Here is a 20,038-nt window from a genome sequence, read left to right on the forward strand (position 1 = left end):
CTTCACCATGCTAATCAGAATAATGCAGAAGAAGGAAAAATCTATGAAAATATAACAAAGAAGTCCAACCATCCATTATCCTTCTCAGGGTCGGAGCCTATCCCAGCTGTCTTAGGGTGAAAGGCAGGGTACACCCTACACAGAAAGGCCCCGGCCTGATGTCAGAATTGAACTCAGAACTTTCTTGCTGTGAGGCAACAGTGCTAATCACTGTGCCACCATGCTGCAATCTTACTTCTTTGCTATAACAAAGAAATCAGATTTAAAAAATAGAGAAAATACACTAGACATTGTTCAGCTTTTTGTTTGTGCATGTGTATTGTTTTAATTTATGGTAAATGGTGACAGTAACACTATAAATGCAAACAACATCCAATAATTTGAGCTAAGCGTAACTTATCATTAATATGAGTTTACATATTTACCTACTTATACTGAGTTATCAGCAATTTTTTGTTTTTGTTTGTTTTCATAGCTTGTTTGTTTTATTTAATATGTATAATTGAGTTATCTAACTATGTAAAATTCAGGATTTTTAATCTTTAATTTTAAATCCTTAATTTGGTGGTGTTATGGTAAGAGATGGTAATGTATTCATATTGGTTGTTGTAATAAAACCAGTTCTCCTGTAACTGTGGGACACAAATGCAGTGACATTTATTATAGAAATTGTTGAACTAAGGTTTGTACTCATAACTAAGTGCTTATAACTCTCTAACAGGTGTTAGTGAGATTCGTCTTAAAACCAGGAACAACAAAATAATTTAACACTAGCATACCGGATTTTAGTAAGTGTAACAAAAAAAAAGAAAAAAAAAGGTCACAGGCAGAGTAGAATCACAGTCCAACCAAATAATTAAAGTTTTTTTTCTGAAGAAAGCACCACCTCTTGGTGACACCTTTCACTTTAAAAATTGGGTGTATTCATAGTAAAATATATTCAGTGAATAGGTGTCTTTTTGTAATAAAATTCTGGGAAAATTATATTTAAATTTTTAAAGGAAATCCAAATCAAATTTTATACAGAACCAGTCTAAAAAACTTGCCTTTGTTTTGTTTGCCTTTGTTACCCAATATAAACATGCAACAGTAGAAGTAACTGTTCATTGTGTGCTTTGAATCTACACTGTGAACAATGAATAGAAATAACATCTTAGAGACAAAGACTTGCCCCTACCTGTACTGTACAACCATCATGTTCTGCTCCCCACAGTGTCTCGCACAGCGAATATACCTCATCCAGCTGGATTTACTGGGATCATTACCATCGATGAAGTGCTGTAACGTTCCCTCTGAATCGTAGATCTGGAAACACAAATTATCAGAGTTGAAAACAGAGAGCTGTCATTAATTCAGGATAGTATTGATATATCTGAAAACAGACAACCTTCAGAGTTAGAGGTAGCACATATAGTATCTTTTTCACCCATAAAAGAAAAAATGTCAGATATGAATTACACACAACTAACTTTTTAGTGACTATAATTGTAGCTACTGTAATAATACCTTGACTGTAAATTTTAATTGTATAGATTAATATACGTATTGAAATCTTTTACTTTTACTAAATAATAATTTAGCTCATTTTCTAAATTGACAGTGAAACCAACCTCACTTAAGTACGGCACAAAAATGTTAAATATAATAATAATAATTTTTATTATATATTATAATCTCATAGCTCAGTGTAAATCCAATTCAAAATAAATCTGAATTTGTATAGTTGACATTACAATCGTATCCTGTTGAAAATAAGGTAACAGTAAACAAGGTTATTATAGTTAACTAAAACTAAAGACTTAAACGAGACACAAGAACTCTTTGTGTCATGGTTTGAGCTTTAAGGGATGTTGAGGGGTTTTGTAGTTTTGGTTATCTTTGTACTACAGTTCTGTATTCTGTATTGTTGTTATTCTGTTTTTGTTGTGGTTTCGTTCCAGTTATCTGTGCATTAAGTTTATAGGAGGTTGCTTATCCCCTTTTGTACCCCATTCTGTGCCCTCAGTCTTGTCTGTGTGTTTTGTTATCATCTGTCTTTGTGTCAAGTTCGTATGTCTTATTCTAGTCTCAGTGTTAGTAATTTCCTGTTTTAATTTGATAGTCTCTCTGGGTTCTGTTTTGCTTCCCTTGCCTCATCAGATCATGATTAGAGTCAGCTGTATTCCAACCTGTTCCCTCATTATTCCGTGTGTGTATATTTGAATCTGTCTTTGCTTGTTCTATGTCTTCCTGTTAGCTTTTTTTTGTTTTTTTAAGGTTAGGCAAGGTTTTATGCCTTGGCTCCCAGGTCTTCCAGATCGCCTCTCTGCTTTGCCTGCCACACAGCAAACCTTGACAATTTAAGTTGTATGTAGTAGACAAAACTATAACTAAATTAATGTAAAGAAAATGTACTTAGCTTTAGTCAATATGGTGAGATTTGTAAATACAGAACGCTTTAGAAGGTACTGATGACAGTAAAAGTGGGATGTTTACATGATTAAGTCAGTTACCTTCAAAAGGTATTGTATTTGTTTTTATTTTAAACACAATAAATCTTTCCACCAACAAAATCACCACAAATAATTCAACTGACACTAAAAAAACAAAACATTTTCAAACAATAACAACTTAACTGAAATGACCAAATTGATTCTGGAAAAAAATGGAATGCAGACAGTAACACAGAACTGTTCTATTCCTCTGCCAGTTTCCAAATAAAATGCTCAGTAGCCTACAATGAAAAAGTTTACGCATTTCAGATGTTATGGTTTATATCCATCAAGAAAAACCAAGTGATTTCAGAGACTCTGTAAACAAACTATACAGACTGGTGTCTGAAGTCTGCCATGTACATCAAAAAAACAAAAACAAACAAAACAAAATTTCAAGGGTAACAAAAAGTTTTTGGTGCTGTGTACACTTGAACAAAGCAGAGTGGGCATGTTGCATGTAACTTACTAGATAACTAGCTCAAAAATTGACATTATTTTCAAAATGTTGGAAAAATAATAATAGTAAAACTAATAAAAGCTCAGCCTTGTCAAATATAGTGATTAACGAATGGTCTCCAACTGACACTTTTTTCTGTAGCATTCAGCCATGCCCTACCACCACAATATAGCTACTATCAACATCCAGAGTTATGTAGTTCCTTCTCTGGAATAATAAGGGAAATTTAGATTTAAAAGAGTCAGATTGGTTTTATTTATATAGCACATTCAAACACCAGGGACTGACTCAAAGTAATCAAAGAATATGGATACAAAACATAAAACCCCATATAAACATAATGCCAAACTGAAAAACTAAAAGTAAAATGTAATATTAAAAATAATACAACATTTACTATAAGAAGAAGAAGCTAAAACACATAAAATACCAAGGTTACTACTATCACAAATAGTTATTCTTAAAAATAAAATAACTTTGATGTTACTATTAAGTGCATACTTATTTTTATGTGTGCTTGCTTTTATTTAACATTTACAGGGCCCCCTTCTTTTTTTAACAATCCAACATGTGGCAATTTGATTGTTTCTTGTTTTTTTGACACATTTTTGTTTAATCTCATGGGACTGCAAAACTAAAGTAAATGTTGAAAAAATACATTTTTGATAATCTACATAATATATATATGGAATGCAACAACAATCAAACAATTATGTCTTTTTTAAAGGAATAACCCCCTTAAAAAACATCAATTGCACATAGATGAGAATAGATGAAGATTTTCTAATGAACTCTAGAAGATTCTAAATTGTCCTATTAGAGCTGTCACTTCCAAAATTTCATCCAACATTAAAATTTATCTCAGTGTTTAAGATAGCATCTCTCATGACACTGGTAGGGAGTTGCAGATTAAAATGTGAACTGAAAATATATATCTTTTTGTTAATTTACGATTTATAGTGTGATGATATACCAGTGTAAGGGTCAGCCTCTTTTCTTAAGAATGAACTGAAAACGATAACGAGTTGTGCACTTGCAGCTCAGACAAATAACTTAATTTGATTTGAAATGTTTTAAACAAGATTCTGCAGCTACTCATTAGGCTCTTATCCACAGTCAGCTGGAGCTGTGATGATTACAGCCTGCTGGGCGTTAAACGTTACACAGACCTGATTTACACCTGCTTAAAAGCCTTACAGCTCCGTCTGCCAGCTTTAACATCGAGGCCTAAAAATACTTTTTCACAGCAACGGTGGAAGGCTGCACATCAAATAAGAAGAATGGAGCTGAAACGTAAACCAAACAAGGGTCCATTAAGAGGAAGAAGCAGCTTGCTTTTTTTCCTGTTGCTCCTGGCTCAAAGATGAGATCTCTCAGTCTGTTCCCCTAAAGAAAACCACAAATCCACTTTTAAACGGAAAACATTAAAATTAAGTGTTTGAACTGGTGGGAAATTTGCTGATCACATTCCCCAGAGATTTAATGTTTCTTGTATTTATACTGACCCAGTGACCTCTAGTGCCACCCTCAGGCTCAATGATTTCATTCCCTATTCAAGCTTTCAGTTCCTTCAACAACAGATCTTTTAGTAGCATGGAGAGTCTGAAGTTATCATTTTACATTGATTTGAAAATGTGCAACTCAAATATTACTCGACCAATGTAAATTGTATATGAGAAGTTGACATTTAGATATCTGCTGCAAAGGCAACAGGCATGAGACAATTAAAAATGAGTAAATAAATCAACAGAAATCTGAAGAGTGCACAGCTAATAGCGATCATAAGCACTTAAAAGGAGTCGATCTCCCTCAGCCTCCGTCTGTGTGTGTGTTCATTATTAATCCATCCCTCCGTCCATCCGTGGTAAAGATGCAGTGTGACTGTATTGAGGCGGCGTTGAGTGTGTTTATAAGGTGATGACCTGAGCCAATAGCCTGCCTCTCTGCTGTCCATACAGCCAACAAACAATCAATGCAGTAAATGACTGTGAGAATCAGAGGAAACAGCCTCATTTATTATTCTCTGTATGTAAGCACTTTACTGTCTGTCGCTGTTGGACTGCCTGCACACTCTCCTGCCCTTATCCGAATCTTTGTCCATTTCACATAAACTACTTTATATGATTAAGTGTACATTTTTTTTCTAGGTTGTTTATCTTGTGGCCTGAAACTATTTCCACATTTTCTCTGTTTTACATAATTAAGACACAAAAACTTCCAAATTAGCTTTTTTGTGCAATTCACAAGGATGTTGAGTTTTCTGTGATAAATACTATTTAATTTATGCAGTAAACCTTCACATGAGAAGCTGGTGAAAAAAATGATCTATGATTAACGCAGTTAAGTAAACAGACTGTACATAAAGACTCCGAGAGGCATGATGGCTTTGCCCATTGGTCTGGGGGCATTTTAAAGCCTCAGTGTTGGCCATTCTCATATGTTTTGGGCGGGAGGGGGTGGGTGGGTTCAGGGGGTGGAGGAGGTTACTATAATTAAACAGAAATGGTTAATTACTAACTTTGGTGAGATGGGTTAGCACACTGCATTAATAAACTATATGAGTGCAATGCAGAGACATAGACACTGCTATTTACTGCCAAGTCGCATCCCAAAAATCGTTTTTAGTACATGCACTATACTGTGAAAATGTTTATTTCTGCTGTAAATCTGGATATTTTTAATATGGGAATGTATAAGAATGAACTCACTTTGGAGCCAGCCTCAAGTGGACATTAGAGGAACTGCAGTTTCTGGCACTGCCCCCCCCCGTCTTTTTAATTTTATGTTTTCAAATTCCAGGAGGTTGCCAGTAAAGTTTGTTTTGTTTTGTTTTGTTTTGTTTTTAATAAATGAGGGCTCATAATTATTATCTACAGCAACATTTCTCCTGGGGATGACTGATGAGGTGCTTTATTTATAATCATGCAGCATCACGGAGATTAGAAGCATTAGATATTTCACATTAACAATCAGTCACTTTGAAATATTGCTGTTCTGTTCTATTCAGAAGTTTACTTGTTCATTTTTTAACATTTAGATTTTCCAAAATAGTTTTAAAAAATGTAACCTGCTGGCTTTATATTCACCGTGTACAGTAGTGAATGAGTGTCCTTAAAGTATTTTTTCATGATGGTTTTGTTTTTTGTGTGGTTTTTTTAAATCGTATTTCAGATAATGACAAACAACAATGATGTATCCGGTAGATTTGTTTTTCCTAAAGCTTTAAAAATGCACAAAGCAAAATATACAGTAAAGTACTTCAGCAAATATATTAAAACTTGTTTCAGTATTAGTCCTCTGCATGCTATCATCCAATAGTGTTGTGCACTGTAGGATTAACAGCACTCTCGTCTGACTCTTGGTAAAACTGACTGATTAGCTGAATCCTATTTTTTGTTTTCGTAGACTTTTACATTTTTTTTTCCTTTTTTGTAATTTGTGTCTTTGCCTCATTGAAGCATTTTGAATTTCCTGAAATGGTTTTAGCATTCAGTCACGTGCTGTGGTTACTTTTTTTATATATATATATATATATATATATATAGTAAAACACATTTAAAAGTTATTTCTGTACGTTTGAATTTTACCATTTTTTGTCATGAATCTGTGCTGATTTAAAGTTTTACCCTTGATATTATATTATATCACTTTCTCATTGGCAGGGCCACCTTTTGCTGAGTTTACATATGACATCTGAAGCTCCAGTGAACTTGGGCCTCTCAGACCAGCAGCTGGTTTCTAGCTCGATGCTGTTCTGTCAAAGACGTTTTGGCCGCCTGTGTTTATCAAATCCATCGCAACAAAATTCCAGCCATAAGATAAACGGCCAAAGAGAAAATGTTGTTTAGTTGAACAGACAGAAAATGTTGCAAACATTGCCAGGCTGCCGGATTGGCTTCACGGCTCCAGCTGTCATTTTTCCATCTGAGCACAACAGTCGTAACAAAACGAGATTTTTTTTTCTTTGTAGCTTCAGTCTGTTAAAGCTAAGTAAATTCTCCTTGTTTGACCCTCAGTTTGTTCGGGACAGATGACCCTTACAGCAGCGCACTGGTTTGTTTTCTCACACTGAGACCACACATTATACATACTATAAGTGCTGCTTCTGCAGAAAGCGCAGTGTCTTGGGAGCTTTATTCAAAGAAACTGCAATGACTAACACACCATTTCATCTTTGTTTAATCTTTTGAATAATTCTATGTAGTTTATAAAACAGTAGAAAAAATCCACACCACATCATATCCACACTTGTCTTATTTTTCCCAACACAGCAAAGCTTTCCATTTTACTCCCATGTATAAATCTGCAGACGCCGGAGTTTGACAGCTTTTCATCACAATTATAACTTTTAAAGATTTTATCTTTCAATTCTGGTAAAAGTCCTGACGATATTGAGAAAGTCATGCATAACACATTTTCATGTGGCAAAGCACTCTGCTCTGACAATACACTTAAAGGTACTTATTTAAATTACCCTCTTTCACCACCAAGAAGTTACATTTTACATATAGATATACAGTATGAAGACATTTCCTCCCATTTCAGGTTTTAGATTAATAATGTAACAACATACACCGCAGCCCTAATTCAGTTTCAACTGATATCTCTTCAACACAACACATTTGACATTTATCAGTAAGTGGTTGTTTTGTTAATACCTTTAGTTAATGTTGCACCGAGTGCTGCAGAGGAACACTTTACTAGGACATGTGCAAGCTGTGGCATAAAATCCACTTTCAGACATTTCTACTATTATTTCACAATATTGTTTAGAGAAAGATTGTTCAGATCTGCTCCTTACTTTGAGTATTGGATGTTTTCTGTCCTTATTAGTGTGGAAAGTGTGGCAAGTTACATAAAGTCAAGCAAAACTGATTATTTAGTTTTAACTTTTCAATAGAGCTGAAGTGGAGGGTGAGAGAGCCTAATCTATCTGCATCCGCCTCTTTAGCTTTACAAGAACCAGAAAACTGGAGGTAAGAGGGGAGAATAACACACACACTCTCTCTCACACACACACACACACAGACGTGCAGACACAGAAACCAGTGACAGCTTGTGTGTCTTTTTAAGAGAGTGGATTACAGCTCTCTCTTTCAGTCATTGATCTCTGCTGTCAGGTCTTCACTTACTGCTCTGTCACTGTCCACACACACATAAATACACACACACACACACACACATATCAGGCTAAATAGACGCTCTTATTTGTTACCCTGGAGCATGGATATATGTAGCTTTCATAGATTAAATATTTAATAATTAATTTTTGCTTTCGAGCTCAGGAATTTGAATTTGGACGTATTTGTGATTGATGGCTGTTAATGAGGGACCTGCACAGCCTCAATCAACACCCTGGAATGCGCGCATACACACTCTCTCTCTCACACACACACACACACACACACACACACACACACACACACACACACACACACACACACACACACACACACACACACAGAAGGAGAGACTACAATTTACCAACAGTGTTTTGACCTTCTGACCTAATTACAGAGAGTAAATCTTCTCCTTGTCTGGACCAAGAGCAGAGGTACTCTGTGATATGTGTGAGTGTGTGCGTGTGTGTGTTTGCAGACAGGAATGCATTTCAGCTATCAGTTAAAAACACTTAACTGTCGCTCTGAACCAACACTGGCATGTAAATGGCCACTTCGCCGTCAGACGACGATATGAGTGAGACAAGTGTGTGCGTGCGTTAAATGCATTTATCACTTTGTGTGTGTCAGTAAGTCACTAATGCAGCTGTGAGTTATCATTTCTGAAGGCGTTACAACACTTCCTCTATCACACACACACACACACACACACACACACACACACACACACACACACACACACACACACACGGAAGCATATGGGAGTGTGTTTGAAGCTTTTATTTTAACACAGAACAGTTTTGTTTGTTATGAAATGAAGCTGCTATTAGGTGATATTTGGTGTGACAGTTCAGTTTTTCCATCTTCAGTATGTCAAGAGACACACACACACACACACACACACACACACACACACACACACACACACACACACACACACACACACAAACCAAGTGTCAACAGACTTCAGACTCTGAATTCTCTCTGCAAAACAACAAAAACTATTTTATAATGGACACTGTATATGTAATAAGTGTGCGATTCAAAAACTAAAACATATTTGTAACTAATTAAAACCCCTGGAACTGGATAATTAATACCATAACCTTTGTGTTCTTTAAGGTCTTGGGGGGGAAAAAAAGGGTGGAAGACTGACTTGAGGAGTGAGTTATGACTGCTGGGAGAAAGACTTTTGCATCTGAGCAATGTTAGGTTTCTAAATGTTCTATTTAGGCCCCAAAACACTGCAAAAAAAGGGGGAAAAAAAACCCAAAACAGACGCAAACACACTAGAAACATAAATTTCTCTGTTACCCAAAGCAACGTCATATTGTGTGGTTACATTCAAAATGAACACTACAATTTTATGGTGTTAAATGATGTGTAAAAACAGTTAGGGGTTCAGGTCAGGGTTAGAGGGCTGCTCACAGCATGAAAAGAAATCAAAGTCAAAGATGAGGGCCTTAAACAATTTCCTTAACACCATCTTACAACATAACATTTTCCCTCTTTTGGGGCATTTTATCTATATTTAAGATTTAAGATCTTTTAATATATGCCATGTATTTAATTCCAGTTGAATAACTGTGTTTGAATCATTTTAAATTGATTTTGTATTTTTTTGTCAAAAGCAAAAAGCAATGACAAATATTTACTGTATGTCCTGAAAGTAGCATTAAAGGGTGAAAAATGTAAAAGTTTTTTTAAAAAAGTGCAGTTTCTGTACTGCAAGTTGGTCTTGGCCTCCACTTGGGGCCAACTCCAAAAGTGAGTTAATCTCCACAGACTTCCATGTTAAAATGTGCAAATATAATACAGAAATAAAAGTGCTTACAGTTATTATTATGGTCTTTACAACTAATTTTCCCCCTTCATAACAACTGATGGCTAGAGTCCATCTCACCTATTAAAGGGCAATTTTTTTAAATAACGCAACCATTTCAAACTTATGAAGGCTTAAGGTCACAGGTGTGATTCCAGTGATTGACAGGTATTAGGCCACCTATTCGTTGCATCCACAGCTTTTATGACATCCCATTTTAAACAGATCCCTCCCTTTGCAGCTCTAACAGCTTCCATTATTCTGAGAAGGTTTTCCACAAGATTTCAAGCAGCGTCTGTGGAAACTTTTGCCTGTTCATCCAGAAGAACATTTTTAGGGTCAGAGTTCAGGGCTCTATGCAGGTCAGTCCAGTTTTTCCACACTAAACTTATCCAACATGCCTTTATGGAACTTGTTTTGTGAACTGGGGCACAGTCATCCTGGAAGAGAAAAGGGCCTTTCCCAAACTGCTCCCACAAAAATGGAAGCATAGAATTTTCCAAATTGTTTCTGGTAAGCTGAACCATTAAGATTTCCCTTCACTGGCGCTAAGAACGCCAGGCTAAAACCCAGATCAAGATCAGTGATCAGGGGTAGCCCAACTTTTGTCTATATGGCGCATCAGCTAGGCCTCATCTCCACTGTGTGCTGTTGGTTCATTTTGGAACATTTTAAATACAATTATTTGACAAATAATATGGGATAATGTATCACATTGCCCACCCAGGAATTTTGTGGGGGGTTTCTGTGAATAAATTCCTAGTATTTTTGTTCATTAGCACCAATTAACAGGAAATTATCTGTAAGTAACCAGCCAAGCATGCTAGCAGTAGCTGACTGAACAACTTAATATGCCACCATCTAATCCTTATATGCTATGCTAACCCCCCCCCATATGGTGATGGTAAAAACAGAGGCTTCGAAAGAAAAAGACCCCCAAACACACAATGCACACACACACAAAACACTATGTAGGTATTTTTTTTTCTGCAAACCTGCAAAGTTGAAGTAACTGCAAGTCGCAAGTCACAAAATGTAATCGTGGTATTTATAGCTGAAAACAATAAATCACAAATTTCCCTGTGAGGGGTTTTCCAGACTGTAAATCACACAACAAATCTGCCCTCAGACCCTTCATGCAGAATTAATGACTGTGCAATAAGTTTTAATACTTTTATTTTGATGCACGATCGATCACACAGGTAAGGAAATCCCAGAAAGGTGTATATATATGAGTGACAAAGCAGTTCTCCCAGTGAAAATGCTACATCCAGATGAACAGACTTCCTGGGATGTTATATGGATAATGAACCAGCTTAACCTGTAAGTTTCCAAAACCTTTAAAATCAAAACTACACAGTGTGTAATTTAACGTCATTGGTAATAATTGAACTAAAACATGAGAAAGCTTACATGCTAATAAGTATGTAGTCTTGATAGAGTGACATTAAACCACCAACGCTCTTCTTTTATTCAGAACTCAGTCTGACCAACCACATGCTTTTCTCATCAGCTGACCACATCTGTCAGCTGTTACAAAAGACAAACATCAGCATCAGAAAAAGTCAGCCTCTCCACCCTCTTCTTCTTCTTCTGTACTAAACGCACCGTTTTCTTCTTCTCGTTCTTCTTTTTCAGTCCAAATCCTGTAAAACTGTTCCTGAGAGCGGATCAATGCTTGCACACTTCACTTTTACAGCTAATCAATGATTATCCGCTAATTCCACTGTTATCTGCTCTCTTCATCTGCCTCCTCCTCCTCCCTGTTATCTTACCATGTCTCCTCCTCCTCTGTCCTCGCTCACACCGCTCTCCTCCTTCACCTCTTCCTCCTTTTTCTAATCTTACTATAAAAGATCTCTGCATTCACAACTTGCACAACTGACTTGATTACAGGACTGTGGGGCCACGTCTGCAGTGATTTTGTATCTCTTTTGTCATTTTTGTGTCTTTGTGGTCATTTTTGCGTCTTTGTGGTCATTTAACCTCTCTATTTGATTATTTTTCTGTCTCTTTGTGGCAATTTTATTCATCTTTGTGTTCACTTATGTGTTTTTATGGTGATTTTTGATCTTTATGTAGCCATTTTGTGTGTCCGTGGTCATTTTTGAGTCTCTGCCATCATTTTGTTTCTCTTCATGCTCACTTTGTGCCCCTTTGTGGCCATGTCTGTGTCTTAGTAGTCATTTAAGACCTCTGGTAAATTTTTGCTTCTCTTTGCACTCATTTTGTGTTTCTTTGTGGTCAGCTGTGTTCATGCAGGCCTTTAGTAGCCCTACATTGTCATTATCTTTGTCTTTGTGGTCATTTTGTCTCTATTTATATTCCTTTAGTATCTTTTTTTAGTCATTTATTCATTGTTGCTTTGCAATTGTTTTGGATCTCTTTGCCTTGATCTCTTTTTCCTCAACCTTAGACAATACGTCCCATAAGGGTACTATTCATATCTGTAGACATTTGATTCTCCTCGTTATTGTCACTCTGAATGTTAAATCTTCCACAGCCACATGATTTGTTCAGCCTGCCAAAAATAAATGGAAGGTTAAATAAAGCCACAGTCCTGCTTATTCACCCCATCTGACACACTGCTATTCAATCGTTCAGTTTCTTTAAAAACACAACGTGTCGCTGAGGGGTCCATTTTTCAGCACTAAGCCTTATAAACTGTGCTGCCGTTGCTGCCATCACCACCGCTGCCATCATGCCCAAGAGCAACAGTCTGGGCCTCTGCACACAGCCAGAGCAGCCTCACCATCTGAAACTGTGTTTTCAGCAAGCGGCGAGCAGAGTCATAAATCTGAGGGCTAATAATCGCTCAGAGAAACGGATAATATTTGGATAACCGACCCTGATTCACCTCAACGTCAACAGCAGAAAGTTCTTGTCTGGAAGCAGAGGTGCTGCTTTCTCACACAACAGTAAGAAGCAGAGGGGGGCAGCAGCCCACCACCAAAAGGACAGAGACCACCACCCATTGGAACAACTTTATCTGTGCTGCAGTCCATGGCACAACTCAGCTCCTTCCAACAGTCCTGTTGACCCAAATTACCCAAACCATAGCTCATCTCCAGCAGCTCCTCATCACGCTTAGGTCTGACTTCATTTTACTTTTTCGGCAATTTTTTTTTTTTTAATTTGAGTTGACTAATGATTCTTTAAATGTAGTTTTAAAGTCTTATGTGACTCGCAGTCTTAAGTGTTTTGAGTGGTCAGTGAGACTGGAAAAGTGCTCAATATAGATGCTTAAAGGTTTCTGCAGAAATGTGACAACCAAGAAGACTGCAATAACTTCAATAAGGAATCTGCTTTTGTACTTTTAAACTTTAAAGTTTTGGCTCTAAAAAAAAGCTCTTTCCTCTTTTACGTCAACTTGTTGCCATTTCTGCGTCTTTGCCTTTTAAGAGCCAGCCTCCATATTGGCAGGTTTAAGAGCCAATTATTAATGGGCAAAATCTGTGGGCTGCATCTGCCAATCATTGGTAAATTTATTGCAGTAGCCCCTCACGTAGACATGGTTTCAGTGCCTCTTTAGGACCATTTATTTTGTTTGCAATGTGCGAAACAGGGTTTAGATTGAGCATTGTCTGCATCAGTGGAAAAGACGTAAACAAGAGTAGCAGTTCCACATTCCATACTAATGTGGGGCATAATCGCTGCATTCACTGAATCCATTCCTTCAAGGTCAAGAGTTCAGGTTTTTCTTTTAATTTGTCAAAAGTCTGTATTTGTATGTCTTAGCCTGAAACATTCTAATCAGACAGAAACAATAATTTTAGAATGAGTCAGTTTTTCCATGCACACCATGACACATTTTTTTTTTTTTAGCTATTATTATGACAGAACAGGAACGCCGGGAGAGAGCAGGGGAAGACATGCAGTAAATGGCCCAGGGTGGTTATGAACCCGGGCCTTATGGCATCTGGGTCACCAGCTCAACTAGGTGGGATAGAACAGCACCCACAACACCCTATTAATTAAAGCTCAAAAAAGACTATTTATATCATCCATGCCTCATTATTCCAGGCCTTCATTTATATTCAAGTCACCTATTAAATCTCAATGATCTAGCCAAGTTTGAAGCACAGATTTAAATTTGTGAAACTTTTGTATAATCACAATCTTGTCACTGCTTCGTTGGATAAAATGAATTTATAAAATCAGCACATAAGCACTAGCACAAACACAAAAAGTTGCCAAATTTCAAACACACCAATGCATTTGGCCAGGCTAACAAGTATGCTAACATTTTGGCCTTGTGGCCTTCAGAGCATGAACTGCTTGCTCCTGTCACTGTGCCACTCTGATTTCATCTCAACCCTGAAAGTCTGATAGCTCGACCACAGGAAAGGCAAAAGTCTAGAAAGCTAAAATTGTTTTTTTGGATAATAATATTGAGAAATTGGTGTGAAGATTTCCCTGATCACATTTCTGAGATTTGCATACCGTTTTCTTTTCTGTTTTTATAAATGCTTTTTCACACTTTGTGTCATTTCCACTCTGTCTTTTCATTTCTTCTCCTGTCTTCTTCCTATCAAGCCCTACTGTTTTCAAAAGAGCTAGATCAATAAAGTTCAATCCTCCCTTCAGCAGCTGTCTTCAAGACCCAACCCAGAAGACTGCCTATTGCACATCATGAGGCTGCTTCAGCATCCAGCTGACCCATCTGTGGCCATGACCCACACCCTCTGCTCTGATGCTACTTCTTAAAACTGACCACTGACAGAAAATCCCAGCGTTACTGAGCTATTTAGAGGATTTAAAAAATTTCCAGTACATTAAAACTGTTTTACTTGTTTTTAGCTCCAAACTGAACAACAGTCTCTCACTTCCTTCAGGCCATTTCTAAAGAATGTTTTTCCAGGGCTGACAGCTCATTTGACACAAATCATAAAACTGAATATGAACAAAAATGTTGTGAAAAAACTGGAATGCAGCCAGTTTGATGATTTTGAGCAACCACCAATAACTAATATAATCATAGGGATAGTTGTGCAGAAGGCAGACATGTGCACACACACACACACACACACACACACACACACACACACACACACACACACACACACACACACACACACACACACACACACACTGGAGAAAAGAATGCAGAATCGTATATCTTGGGATTATTTTCGCCTTAAATCTTTCTGGTGAGATTAGATAAGAACACATGGCTAGCTTACCTAGCATGGACTCCAGGATAACTTGTTAGCTCAAAAATTTATCTGACACAGAGCAGACACATTGCACACTGGTGCTTTGTTCGATGGTTTTTAAACACTGACCAGTGCTTTCTTTGACAGACAGGTGGGTGATAGCAGAGGCAGCTATAGCTGCTAGCTGTCTGCTGGGGTTCCCCTTCACTAATTGGAGTCAGTGAACTGGACCTCTTGGTCAAGTTTGTGCTGCTGGTGTCTTTGAGTATTTTTAACACAATTATCTGACAAATAATATGACTTTCTGTGTGTTTAATTGTACGAACAAACCATCCCAGAGCTCACGAACCCATGAATAGAGTCACAGTGGTCTGTTCATTTATACAGTTGATGTGCACAACACAACAAAATAAAATTACATAACTTATACACATAAAAATAATAATAATTTAGAAAACCCCCACATTATCTCATCAATCAATTCTAACCATTAGGAAGGTGAGATTAAAGAAAGCCAGTGTTTGTACAGTAATATATAAAAAGGAGCTAAAGGATAGCAGGAGTGTTGGTAACACTGAAAAAAGAGAGTCTGCATTAAATTTCACATTTGTTTTCACAAAGTACAAAATTATAGTTATAATTTAAACCATATAATCATACAATACTGCCTGAGGTGAGCTGAAAGAAAGGATAAATGACTGTGGGTACTACAATGAACTTCAAACGTTGGCTCAAACATGTGGCATGAAGAGAGTGGACATGTTTGTACTATAGCTCAGCACAGCAGGTGAAGCCTCCACAGAAACCAGCACAGGAGAGGAAACAACCAGCGGCTCTGACACTGGAAAAACACTCTGATCAAACATGCTGCTGGATTATGAAGAGACTATATACATGTACACACACACACACGTTTTTCTAACATGTAGGTCTGGGTGGAAAACCCCAGTCTTTGTTCTTGAACCCCTGCTGTTACCATGCCTACAGGGTAATGTCACGCAGAGCAAGAAATGAACTGAGTTAACCCGACTCACCGAGTGGGTTTAACCAAACAGCACCAGGCTGAGTGGTGGTTTATGACAGCCACAGTTTGACCTGAAAGCAAATGATTCCCCGAGGTGTTTAAAGAGTTTTTAACTCAGAAATGACAAAAGAAGAGCATGAAGATGGGCAGGAGAGGAATTCAAGAAGATAGAGAAAGGTCTCTGGACAAAGTTTCGTTTGGGTTTATATAGCAATGGATGGGAAATGGTATGAGATGATGATGCAAATGCACATTCCAAATAATTTCTATCATTTCATACATCCAAGAAAAAAGTGATGCCATACCAAATGACATAGAGGCTGTATTGTACAGATGTACAGATATGAATACAAACATGTCTTAAATTTTCTAGATTGTCCGTTAGCATGCGATCGGCACAAAAAAGTTTGAAAAAAAAAAAACGGTCTACAGACCAATATAAGGGGCTAAACTTCAAACCCAGTTGGAGGACTGTGGATTCTGCTGAATGTTGACTGGATCGGGAGAAGGCAGAGGAAACAAAGCAGGTGTCCTCAGTCATGTAAGCAACTCCAAGAGGTTTCATTGGGAACATAGATGCATAGATTAGTACTACAATCACATCAAAGTAGTACTAATCTACCACCACACTTTTATGTTCCTGCATATACTGGGGTAGCTTTGCACGATTCACAGCTCAAAATAGTCCCTGTTGATGTAATATGAGCCCTGATGCAGCTTTTCAGTTCAAAATGAGCTGTTTTAGCTTCTCCCTCCTCTTCTCCTTTAAGGCTATCTTCCCTTTAAGTCAGCTTTCTTATAGGTTAGTCTTCATAAACAGAAGGTTTGTTCTAGTAGTCTGCTTACAAGTTGAGCTCGAGACCAGTTTGGTTCACATTTCACACCCTGTTGGGCATCTTGGGTACCCTCTAGAACTGTGTGCCCAAGATGGCCCTATTAGGTATATCCCAGCCATTCATGGGATATAGCCAATACAGCCTTAAGTGTTTTCTCTCTATATATATGATATCACAGAGAGCCAAAAATTGAAAAAAAAAAAGTTGGGAAAACTGGGTAGTAAGAGCAGCAACCTGATCTTTTGGCTCACACAGATAAGTTGTGCAAGGGACTTTATCCACCAACTCCTACGACTCAAAAAGAAAACAGGACCCTCATAAATATGTGCCTCTTGCATGCTAAACGTCTAATTGCATTCTATTGGAGAAAAATTAACAGACCAAAACTGGGGCATTGGTTACGGGACATGCCCTCATCTCTAGCTATGGAAAAGATAACTTATATTTTGAAAGGGAAGAAGGAGCTGTTTGAAATTGTCTGGAAACCTTTTATATTATACATGGATGGAGTGGACCTTTCACAAGTGTTGGTGGAATCCGGGGAACCTGGAGTCATATAATTTGAAGAGACATAACGTGATATAAGTGATATATCCGTGAGGGATATGATCGAATGACACTTTGTATACTCCATCTGTTTTGTTGTTTTTTGTTTTTGTTTTTGTTTTTTATTTTTTTGTTTTGTTTTTTATTTATTTTTTCCTGATGAATATTCTTTCATATTTCTGTATACGATTTATTTGACCTGTATTTCACCTGTAGTTCTAAAAACTCAATAAACATATTGTTGAAACAGAGATAAGCTGTGCATACACTGGCCTCATTGTTTGAAACTTTGTCCATAGTCATTTTGAGCATCCAACACTGTAGCAGTTTAAGTAACAAAAAATAAGGAAAAGTCTTCAAAAAAGTGTATATGGACATGACAGAAACTCTCATCAATCAGACAAACACCAGTTTTGTACATTTTCTTTTTAAAGTTTTGTCTATATTTATATAACAATAATTTGTCGTTCATTTATTAAATCAATCACTGAATTCTAAGTTGGAGGAATGCTACTGTCATTATCAATACACATAATAACTTGTTTTAATAATTGGTTGATTGTTTGAAGAATTAATGTCACATCATGGCTAAAAAAAAGTCGAGTGCCCAAAAATCCAAAGATATTGAGTTTATGGTCACATTTGGAAAATTATGTCAGGGCCTTAACGCTTTGTTCCTGGCATCTATCTGACGTCATATTATCAGTGTGACCGCTTCTGCTTTATTAATAAATTCCACCGATAAAAACGTATTTGCCTCAGTGAAATCCAAGCAACACGAAAACCACCATATGGAATTTGCCATAAACCATTTCTGATTATGTAATCAAAGCGATGATGTCAAAAGCGATCAGGCGCTTTAATAAAACCCAGAATACATAAACATGAAATAATGACATCAGTCAAGAAAACATTACAAAGCCTTTACTGGATGCTGTGACCACAAACCACTAAAAACATAAAGTCAATGGGAATTCTGCACTGATGGACGGACAGGAAAACACAAACGGACAGAGTGACAGCCAGAAACAGACAAAGAAAACAGCCTCATGATGCAAAAAGCCAAGATGCCAACAGGCTTTTGGAATTTTCTGAATCCTCATGTGTCCCATCAACATCCCACACTAACAAAATATTTTGCCTCAAACTGAGCAGCTCCAGTTTTTCTTTCTCTGCGGCTCTGAAGTTATGATGTTTGGGGCCGTATTCACCGACTCGGTGCTGACAGCTCATCTAGTCTCTGATCTGTCCAAAAAGAAAACTCCTGTAAAACCCCAGAGGACGAGGTCAGAGGACGGCGCTCGTGTTTTTACTGCACATTCTTTTCAATCAGAGCGTACTCGAGGTTCAGATAGAGAGGTCGCCGGTTCGAGTCGAGAATGAGAACCTGTCACGCTTTCCCTCAAAAAGAAACTGAAACTCAAAGTGGGAATATTTGGATGTGTGTTTGAGATTTTCCACTGCTACATCCAGGATTGTAACAGGATTCCATTTACTAACTTCTTACTAAATCACCTGCAAACAATCTAAAGTTGAGTTCTGCTGTAGCCACAAATAGATAAATTTGCAGGAAGATTTTACATTTCATTTCATTCATATCTTTTGGCTTTATAGTTTTTCTGTTTAAGGATTTTCCTTTAATGTGTTCCAGATATGTGAAAACACTTTAACAAAAAAGGGTGGACACAGTTACTGGGTCTCCAATAACTGGGTGGATTTTCAGAAGCCAACAAAGTAATTTAATACCAGTTTCAATAAATAAACACACAAATAAACAATAAAAACAAGCTGGAGTGAACCAAGACTTTCTCCCCCGTTTTTTCTTCCTTCCTTCCTTTTCAGTCTGTCCTTTTCTTCCTTTTCCCATCAGCTTCACACCTTTCATTATCCCTTCCTTTCCTTTTCCATCTTCTTTGTACACTTTATTTATCCTTCCCCCACCTCCTGCCTTCCTTCCTTCTCGCCTTTCTTCATTTCTCTGTGCTTTTCCATCACTTATAGCAGCGGTCCCCAACCCCCGGACCACGGACCGGTCCAGGTCCGTGAGTACCGGTCCGTGAGTCATTCGGTACTGGGCCGTGTGAGTTGAGGCTCGGGTGTGAAATTTATGGTTTTCAGGGTTCTTATCGGTTTTTATCATTATTTTTTTTATTGTTTTTATCGTTAACTGGGTTTCACTGGGTCTTTTCCCATGTGTCTTTTTTTTGGTACCGGTACTGGTTTTATTTTGTTATATTTATCTGCGACACCTTTTCACCTCCATCTGCCTCCTTCCTCCCTTTTCACTTTTTCCATCCAACAAGCAGAAAGAACTTTGTGAAGTTTTCATTAACTCGCTGAATATATTTTTTAATCTATTTATCTATAATAGCATAAATCAGTGAATCAGCATTTTCAGAAACCTCAAGGTAAGAAATTAGAGAAACTGGACTGCGGGAACTGCTTAAACTACTCAGTATTTATTTTACTTAATTGATTAACTCATCAATGTAGCCCTAAACTAAACTTTATTACAAAAATTACATTTACATCAAGATAAAGTTGGGTTTTAGCGCTCTCCTCCTGACTTCTCTGCCACGGTGCTGGAGTAGGGAGTGATGAAG

The 20,038-nt window shown here is 37.4% G+C and overlaps 1 protein-coding gene across 3 annotated transcripts in view; it reads right to left on the reverse strand.

Annotated features, from left to right (window-relative positions):
- Nucleotides 1-20,038, reverse strand: part of prdm6 (PR domain containing 6) — a 139,664-nt gene that overhangs the window by 101,304 nt on the left and 18,322 nt on the right. For all 3 annotated transcript variants that reach the window (XM_039620370.1, XM_039620372.1, XM_039620371.1), the window contains exon 5: nt 1,178-1,305. In XM_039620370.1, the coding sequence (XP_039476304.1) occupies nt 1,178-1,305 (128 nt within the window). The remainder of the gene's footprint in view (nt 1-1,177; nt 1,306-20,038) is intronic.

The sequence above is a fragment of the Oreochromis aureus genome, linkage group 12, assembly GCF_013358895.1.
Source record: "Oreochromis aureus strain Israel breed Guangdong linkage group 12, ZZ_aureus, whole genome shotgun sequence".
Classification (NCBI taxonomy): Eukaryota; Metazoa; Chordata; class Actinopteri; order Cichliformes; family Cichlidae; genus Oreochromis; species Oreochromis aureus.